Source organism: Carlito syrichta, unplaced genomic scaffold (assembly GCF_000164805.1).
Source record: "Carlito syrichta isolate Samal-C Ts95f unplaced genomic scaffold, Tarsius_syrichta-2.0.1 Scaffold305825, whole genome shotgun sequence".
NCBI lineage: Eukaryota > Metazoa > Chordata > Mammalia > Primates > Tarsiidae > Carlito > Carlito syrichta.
The window spans coordinates 75,507-85,462 of NW_007249921.1; the positions used below are offsets into that span (position 1 = coordinate 75,507).

Below are 9,956 nucleotides of genomic sequence, written 5' to 3' on the forward strand. Positions count from 1 at the left end.
GACCTCATCTCTACAATAAATCAAAAAATCAGCCGGGCGTGGTAGCATGCGCCTGTAATTCCGGCTACTCAGAAGGCTGAAGTGGAAGGATTGCCAGAGCCCAGCAGGTGAGGCTGCAGGAGCGGCCACTGCACTCCAGTCTGGGCAAATGAGTGAGACTCCAACTCCAAAAAAAAAAAGAAAAGAAATATTTTAGGGTTAGTGTTAGAGTGCAGGACTAAGATTGGAATCCAAGTTTCATTTTTATTGCTGCATTAAATTGGAGTTAGAATTTAGCCCATTGGCCAGGCACAGTGGTCCAAACCTGTAATCCCAGCACTCTGGGAGGCCAAGGTAAGAGGATTGCCTGAGCCCAGGGTTTCAAAACAAGCCTGGGAGACTTCGTCTCTACAATTAAAAAAATTTAGCTCATGTTAGATTTAAGTTCAGGTAGTGGGCGGGTAATTTTTGTGGTAAGTTTAAGTCACAATCTAGGTACTGTTACAGTCAAGCTAGGATCAGAACTAGAAGAGAGTTAGGCATAATATTTTAGGTACTAAATTGACACATTTGGGGTAATGTTAAGACTTAGTTAGGGTTATGGATTATTACTATTTCTCAAAGCTAAAGAATAGGGGGTTAGTTATTGATATATTTAAGTTTCATTCAGTTATGAGCTTGCTTGGATTGTTATGTAATTGGGAAGACTTAATATCATGACTGCTTTATGTTAATATTACAACATCCAGAGGTACAGTTAGGGTTAGGAGAGGGAATGCATTAACCTTGATTGCTTGGACAACAATAACTTCAGTGCCCCAAGACTTGGGTCATGGTGGACCTTCAGACCCAGTGCTCTTGGAACTTTCATCTACCCAAGTTCACAATTTTGTCAGATTTCTCTTGCCACCATGACTTGTTTACACACAGGCAAGGCCTAAGTCACTACATTCTGCTTAGGAAGTCCCTCCATGAAGGAGCAGACAAGTGGACCCTGGGAGTCACAGACAGGAACTTCTGAGAAGAGATGGAACATGGCCAGAGTCAAGTGTCAGTTCCTGCCTGGTCCCCTTCCAGTTCCCCCAATTATGACTGACATGAGGCCAGGGATGGGAAAGATATGGCATTCAAACAATGCTTTACCCAACAGACTCCCCATGGAGTCTCTTCCTTGAGCCCAGTCAGGAGCTGGTCTTACCCCTCTGCATTCCCCTTCAAGGAGAAATCAGCCACCTGACACAGACTACAGGAAGACTAAAAGCCTCAACCTGGCTCCCTAGGAAGGTGACGCCTCTTGGTACCAAAACTGAGACCCTTCCTCTTGGTAACTATGAGCTTCTTGGAGGTCCCAAGCTAATGGAAAGAAGAAAGTAAACAAGACCGTCTCCTCAAATCCTAAAGAACTTTATAGGTTTCCTGATAGAGTGACCAACTCATTCCAGTTTACCCAGAACTGTCCCAGTTTTAAAACTCCAAGTCCCATTTCTTAAGAATGGCCGCAGACCTGGGAAGAATCAAGATGGTTGGTCACCCTATTTTCTGATGAACTGGCATCTTGAGAGCAAAGGTACAATATCCCAAACACAGCATAATTTGACAAAGTTTCAAATAAATTAAAACCCCTTCTCCTTTCAAGGTTTCATAATCCTTTCCCAGTTCCCTGACTCCTCTTAGCTCCTATCACTGTAACAACTCCAGTGCCACGACAAAGGTTGGAGGCATTACCAGAAAGATTTGTGATTGCAGGACTTCAAATATAAGGGTTACCCCCAATTCAATTATATTTGTACTCAAAGATCTCTTCCATGGTCCTTTGTCCTTTGTGTGAGCTCTTGGGCTCTCATGGCACACAGTACCCACCATGATCAGGGAAAGTTTCTAGGAGGATACGACCCCTTCCATTACATTGGCCCTACAGGATGTCAGTGGGTTCTTCCACATATTTAGCATCAGCGGAATATCCAGATATGACAATTACACAAATTCTAGAAATCAACTGGAGGAAACACAGAGTTGTAGACTATTATACTGGGCCTACATGAGAGATAAGAAAACAAGAGGGAGCAGGGAAGGATTAGAAGGCAGTAACAGAGCCCAACCTGGAAGATAAAGGAAGAGAAACAGTCAAATCCCCACTCCTGAAGAGAAATGCCCAGTGAACTTGCCCAATTTTGATAGCGTATTTTCCTTCAGCAGCATTTACTAGGACAGGCATTGAGGACAGAAGCGGGTTTGGGGTGAGGAAGATGGGGTCACTCACTGAAGAAATAAGTTGGGCCCTAAAATATGTGTGGAAATTGAGAGGCAGAGCATCTTGTTGGGGTGGGGGATCAACGTACACAAAGGATGGAGTGAGATAAGCTCAGCATGTGCAGAGGACTCTAAGGAGCCAGACTTAACTGGTTTGAGACGGGTGTGGTGACAAAGAAGTGGAAGGACATCTGAAGACTGAGAATCTGAGAATTAGTAGGACACCCCACGGCTTATATGTTAGGGAATTTGGACGCTATTCAATAAGCAATAGGGAATCACTGAAAGTTGATGTATTCAAAGTCATCCTTTATATTTGTTCCAACATCATGTTGTGCAAAGCCATTCCTACCTGGAACGCTACTTACAGATTCAATTTTGTCATACCAAAATACACACACAGAAATACATACTCCCTCAATCCAGACCCAATCTCCTAGTGGAACTATTCATTGCCAAAGAAACACTCTCATAGGCCCGGTGACCCACACAGACACAGACGCAACTGTACATTCAGATACGCAAGAGCTAATGGACACATACAGTTAAACAATCACTCTCACAAACACAGCTGTACATATTGTCACAGTCACCCAAGGCACAATCCTTCCCACACTTCTACAGTTACGAGGAGAAGCCACCAGCCACAGCTGAGGTGACAGGAAGGTTGACCCAGAAGTTACTGCTATAAACCTTGGGCTCTTCAGTCACTCTCCTTGGGGCTTGGTAGTCAGTCTGACCCTTCTCTCTCATCCGCACAAGACAGGAACTAAGGAGCAGCAGCTTTGCTGTGCACAGGGCTGTCAAAAGTCTCCTGAATTGGAGGCAGCACAACCACCTCAGAGCCCCTCAAATTGGGCCCTAGAGAGGAAGGATAACAGCCCCACAGCAGAGCTGTTCCAGGGATGAAGGGCAGGAGAAGTGGGAGTGTTGCCTCTGAGGAGAAGCTAAGGCCTTAAATCCCATATGTACGGCCAATCGCTCCCTCCTCAGACCCTCCAGTGACAAATGGAAAAGTCAGAGGGTACACTTGGAGACGGGACCAGATTGCAGAGTGTGCAGATCTGTTTTCCTGTATGTGATGGTCTATATGAGTCATACGTGTGAGTATAAGAGTGTGTGTTGTTTGTAAGGCTGTGATTTGTGCATTATTATTACTGCACTATGGTGTCATTGTGAGGGGTGAGGGACGATGCGTATGTGGATGTGCCCCTCTAGGGTGGCACATCTCTCTTGTAATCCATCATGAGGCTATGTGAGTGTAGCTGTATGTGAAGGTGCAAAGCTAGGTGTGATCAATGTGACTGCATGATCAGTGAGAGAACTGGGTGTGACTGGGGGTGCATGAACAGGAACGGGCAGAGTGCTCACATGGAGTCAGTGGTCAATGAAAGTATGAATGTGCGTAATAGGTCACAACAGTTATGTACGGTCACAGCAACTGTGCACGGTGCTATCAGCCTTCACAGACAAAGTGAATGATTGCCCTCTCTGGCCTCAGTGCTATTTTGTGATTGCATTTGGCCATGTGTTTATGTGTATGATATCTGGGTCTTATGGTTATGCTTGTCTGCTTACTGAGGTGTGAATGCATGTGCTGGGTTCATCCTCTGTTCTACCCAATCACCCTGATCCCCTTCCCCTCTTAGAAAGTGAGAAGTGATTGGGAATTTGAGAAAGATACTTTACAAGAAGCCAAAGCCAGAGATTCTTCTTAACCTATGGAGGAAGAAAAGGAAAACAGTAAGGTAAGAAGGTCCTTCATTTGTTTTGTTTTTTAATTTTTTTAGTAGAGAAAGACAGAGAAAGAAATTAGGAGGTCATTCCCCTGCAGAGATGGTCTCAGCATACTCTTCAGCAAACCTGTGTCCTAAAATTTCTCTCTCTTCAAGATCCCTTCTTAGAGGATTGTCCAAGATTTCTGCAACAAGATTCGATAGAAAGAAAGTAAAGCATTGAAAACAAGTTTCCTCTGTCCTTAAGAGTAAGTCTCTATGTCCCAGCAGATGTGTCTGTCTGTCCACACAAGTTTCTCACAAAAGAATGTTCATTTGCTTGGAGTTTGGTAAACGTTTGATTTCTTTTCATTTTTTTTTTTTTCTTGAGTTGGAGTCTCACTCTATCACTCAGACTGGAGCACAGTTGCCGCTCCCGGCCACTGCAGCCTTGACCTGCTGAGCTCCGGCGATCCTTCCACCTCAGCCTTCCAAATAGCTGGAACTACAGGCGCGCGCTACCACGCCCAACTAATTTTTTATTTATTGTAGAGATGAGGTCTCGTCAAGTTGCCCAAGCGGGTCTCAAACCCGCAGGCTCAGGCAATCCACTCGACTCGGCCTCCCAAAGTGCTGGAATTACACGCTGAGCCACCGAGCCCACCCGAGTGTTTGATTTCATGGGGAAAGTTTTCCAGGGATATGAGGAGTTATTCATATTTTTTGTTCTTTTATTTGCAAGTCTGAAAATCTGTTTATTCTACCCTTACACTTTAGTAATACTTAGGCTTAGTATAGAATTCTAAGTTCAAAATTTTTTTTCTTCAGAATTTGAAGATAGTGCTCAACAGTGTTCTATCATCTACTGCAGATATTGAAACATTTTATGGAAGTCTGATTATCCGGATATCATTAGTTCTTTGTACCCCACGTCCTTGGGTGGTATTGGATTCTTCTCTTTATCGTCAGTGTTCTAAAATTTCACTATTTCCTTCTGGGTATTGTAGGTTCATATTTATTTTCATATAAACATAGGCATATGTGCTTTTTAGATTTGGACTTTTTTCTGGTATTTCTTTTATATGTTTCTCTCCTCCATCCTGGTGTGTTGTTGTTGTTTTCACTCTTGCCTTCCTGAAAAAGATATCCATTGATCAGATTTTTCTGTGTTGATCTTCTCTCTGCTCTGTCTTTGCTTTCATATTTTCCTTTTTCCCTGGTCTACATCTTTGGCAAAATCTTCTTCTATTTTTTTGCTTAAAATCACAAAGTATCAAAGTTGGCAGTGACCATCAAGTTCACCTACTTCAATTCTCTTATTTTAGAGATTGGGAATCTAAGGCCCAGCAAGGAAGGAGGTGAAATGACTCACCCACAGTCACACCAGGGCCAGGGATATCTGCGGCCCTGTGTGTAAGGTCAGGGTATCTGACTCTAAACCCATGATTTTTCTCATAGCTAGGATTCTTGAGGAATGTAGCCACTCACCTTTTCCCATAGACACTGGAGAAGATGACCCATCAATCCAAAGGAAGCTCTGAGGTTCCAGGCCAATGACCAGCCTGGTCATGGATGCTGCCAATGAGTCTTCAGAGGAAACCCCATTTGTCCTGCCTGGGACTGACAACAAGCCCTGGACAGCAGAAACCTCTCTTTGCGCTGTTCTTGGTCTTCTATGTGGCAGGCAGCCTGGGCAATGGACTAATTTTGGCTGCCATCCAGGCCAGTCCAACCCTCCACGCACCCATGTACTTTCTGCTGGCCCATCTGTCCTTTGCTGACCTCTGCTTTACTTCCGCAACTGTGCCCAAGATGTTGGCCAACTTGTTGGCCCATGACCGCTCCATCTCCCTGCTGGCTGCCTGACCCAAATGGACTTCTTCTTTGCTCTGGGGCTAACTGATAACTGTCTCCTGGCTGCCATGGCCTATGACCTCTATGTGGCCACCTGGCAACCCCTCCACTATGCAATGAAGATATCCCGAGCTGTGTGCACAGCCTTGGTGGGGACAGTATGGCTGGTGTCCCACATCCACTCCCTCCTGCATATCCTGCTCTTGGCCCACCTGTCCTTCTGTGCCTCCCACAAAGTGCACCACTTCTTCTTGACCATCAGCCTTTCTTAAGGCTCTCATGCTCCAACACCCGCCACATCCAGCTGCTTGTCTTCACGGAAGGCGCTGCAGTGGGATCACTCTCTTCCTTCTCATTCTCGCCTCCTACGGGGCCATCGCAGCTGTTGTGCTCTGACTGCCCTCGGCCTCTGGGAGGCTCTGGGCTGTGTCCACCTGTGGCTCCCATCTGTCTGTTGTGGGCCTCTTCTATGGGACAGTCATCATAGTCTACTTCCGGCCCACATCCCGATACAAGGCAGAGCAGGGCCGTGTGGCCACCATCATGTACACTGTGGTCACCCCCATGCTGAACCCCATCGTCTACAGCCTCTGGAATTGCGACATACAGGGGACACTCCGAGCTCTTTCACTGGGCAAAGGATCTCAGCTAGTGACTCCTGAGGGCTGGACTCCACCAAGTTCAGACTGCATTACCTGCCCTGACAATTCATGAATGTGTCAATATGCCCTCTGCTATTCTCGAAAATCATAACAGCCATATTTTCTGAGCACCTACTATGAAGTATATTCTTGCCTCTTGCCTTATTCCCACAGCAACCAGGGAAGAAGATATTATAATCTGATTTTACATACAAGGAAACTGGGGCTCAAAGAAAAAAGTGACTTGCCCAAGTTCATACTGTTCTTAGGCAGCAAAGCCCAGGCTCTTCTAACAGTCACTGCCAAGCATGTAGAAAGAATTTCTCCTTTTCCTAAGGACTGAAGGTGAGCTGTAAGGGTGTACCATCCCCAGGACTTGCTTTGTGTGATGAACACTTTATTTTTGGTCATGTAAGCACGTGATCTCAAATAAATTGAATTCTCAACTGTAACAGGAATAAGAGTTCACATACTCATGTGTGAAGGGCTGGTCCCTCCCAGAGAGCACAGTTTGCCACATAAGAGACATTCTGCACATCTGAGGTGAACGAATGATTGTATTTTCATGCTAACAAAAACTTAGAAGCAATGTGTTTTCCTTATTCTTTGTTCTTGTGCTAGGTTGCTGCGATGTCACCTGCTCATCTGCACCTGGTATTCTGTAGAGGCATGCTGTGGAGATGCACAGTAATAAGTAAAGCAAAGCCAAGAAGAAAGGGAGGGCATAAGCACTGGGGCGAATGGAAAGAGGCATTTCTTAAGTCTTTGCCATACCATCATTTCACTTTTTTTTTTTTTTTTTGAGTTGGAGTCTCACTCCATCACCCAGGTTGGAGCGCAGTGGCACACTCACGGCCACTCCAGCATCGACCTGCTGGGCTCCAGCGATCCTCTTTCCTCAGCCTTCCAAGTAGCCGGAACTACAGGTGTGCACTACCACGCCCAGCTAATTTTTGATTTACTGTAGAGACGAGGTCTCACCAAGTTGCCCAGACTGTTCTCGAACCCACAGATGCAGGCAATCCACTCACCTCAGCCTCCCAAAGTGTTGGGGTTACAGGCTGAGTCACCGAGCCCAGCCCATTTCATTTGTTTTTACCCACGAAGAACATGGGTATTATTATTATTGCCACTTTATAAATGAGGAAACTAAGCCTCAAAGTTGGTGATCTAGTGAGTATCAGAGCCAAAACAAGTACATATCTTACTTTTTACAGGGCGTTTTACAGGGCCCCATGGAATCCAGGCTCCAGATTTTGGCACCACAGTGAAAGAAGTTGCAGGAAGAAGTCGCAGACGGGCAGGTGCACCATCTCAGGTGAGGACACGTTTGGGGGTCTGCAAGGTCCTCATGGTATGCACCAGCTTCTGCCAAACAGGTTTATGAAGCAGGATCTTTTATGTGTGTATTTCAAGGGACTCTGTCCCAAGATTCCCCAGACTTGGTGGTGACTTTCAGGCTTCCTTGTTCAGCCCATCAGTGCGCTGACATGCAATGCGGACTGTCCTTCCCCGGTATCCCTTCCTCACACTCCATGCCCAGGTTATCTGTTCTCACTGTGATGCCAGATCCTTGCTACTCTATTGACAGTTTGTCCCTGCCCCACAATCTACTTCCTCCCTCTGTCTTCTCTAAAGCTTCAAAAACATACTGGCCATGATGCACACCAACCTGCGCCTGGAAACACCTGTGCCATCAGCTCTGCTTTATGGCATAGAGACATCCACTGACACTCAGGGCCTTTTCTGAGTTGTCTCTGTGTCCCTTGAGCCTAGCACAGAGAACATGCTTGTTGTGATGTGCTGCTGTCTTGTCTGTCTTATGATCCCCTTCCAGTCTGAGGCATGGTTGTGTGCGCCTCTAGTCTCAGCTACTGGGGAGGCTGAGGCAGAAGGATTGATTGAGCCCAGGAGGTCAAGGCTATGATGAGTCATGATCATGCTACTGCCCTCTAGCCTGGGTGACAGAGTGAAAGCTTGTCTCAAAACAAACAAAGTTGAACAAGACGATATCACTCGCACATTGTTGGAAGAGGCATATGGGTAAATGAACAATAACGATACCATAATAGTTATACACACATATCTTTTTACTAAGCTGGGTCTTGTGTTTTGGAATAGATATAAGGTGATACTTGGTTTACATTCTAAGAACTAGGAGACTATTTCCAATCAGAAAATGTAGAAGAATATTCTGGGCAGAGGAAACAGCACAAGTGAAGTTTCAAAAGTATTGCAAATTGTACCCTACATCTTTAAAATAAAATAAAACCATTGCAGTGTGAATAGTTTGGGGCCCAGCACAGATCAGACGTGGTTAGAGAAAGAACTGTTCATACAAGGGGCAAATGGTATAGCTAAGAATGGGCCTAGCAGGATATCCATCTAAGTAACAGGAAATCCTGGAATTATAAAGCTGATAAAAATGAAAACAGGCCAGGTTCAGTGACTCAACCTGTAATCCCAGCACTTTGGGAGGCCAAGGTGAGTGGATTGCCTGAGCCTGCAGGTTCAAGACCAGCCTGGGCAACTTGGCGAGACCTCATCTCTACAATTTAAAAAAAAATCAAAAATTAGGCAGGCGTGGTAGCGTGTGCCTGTAGTTCCGGATACTTGGAAGACCAAGGCGGAAGGATCGCCAGAGTTCAGCAGGTTGACGCTGGAGTGGCCGTGAGTGTGCCACTGCACTCCAGCCTGGGTGACAGAGAGACTCCTACTCAAAAAAAATTTTTTTAATGAAAATAGAATCTAATGGACTGATTCAACCAGTACATGACTCCCAAGGAAAAGCAAATGGAAAGGTCATGTTGAGCATGTATAATTACATCCTTCCAGTTCCAGTTCTGACACTGATTATTTGCCAATTCATCCAGAGATCGATTTTTAACACCTTAAGCTAAACAAGTGTATACCAATGACTGATTCCCTTCCAAGCAGTCCCCTTGGAAGAGCTTAGATTTATTACAGTGAGGCTGCTTTAGCTCACGGATGTTCGCTGCCGCCCTTCAGAAGGGCTTTGAGTCACACAAGGAAACCTGCCTTTTCTCCACCCCTGAGATTGTCCTCAAATGACTTCTGGCCACTTTGGAATCAATCCATCTCACCCTCCCCGCATTGATATTTTCAACCCTTCAGTTTATTTAAAATAATGTGCATGCTATAAGCTGCCTCATCCAGAAAAAATAAATAGCTGCATTTCAAGAAAATAATTTTGGAGTCTGCCTCTACAATCGCATTTCTCGTGTAATTTTTGTGCATTATAAAGTAAGGCAGTCTTCATTCCAAAGGTATTGGTGAGATATTAGTAGTAAAATGAGCTCAGACCATAAAGGGTGAATTGATTAATCCTTTTAAGAGTATGAAGACAATTTCTATAATCTAAGTCTTCTTTTTTTTTTTTTAAGTTGGAGTCTCACTCTGTCACTCAGGCTGCCGTGCAGTGGCCGTTCCCGGCCATTGCAGCCTCGACCTGCTGGGCTCCGGCGATTCTTCCGCCTCAGCCTTCCAAGTAGCTGGA

General features: G+C 45.3%; 1 protein-coding gene across 1 annotated transcript; it reads left to right on the top strand.

Annotated features, from left to right (window-relative positions):
- The first annotated feature begins 5,512 nt into the window (after window positions 1-5,512).
- On the top strand, window positions 5,513-6,460 carry LOC103265056 (olfactory receptor 1K1). Its single transcript, XM_008062760.1, is given in 6 exon segments — window positions 5,513-5,557; window positions 5,559-5,793; window positions 5,796-6,047; window positions 6,050-6,130; window positions 6,133-6,423; window positions 6,426-6,460. Coding segments are annotated over 6 exon segments (939 nt in total).
- Window positions 6,461-9,956: the final 3,496 nt, after the last annotated feature.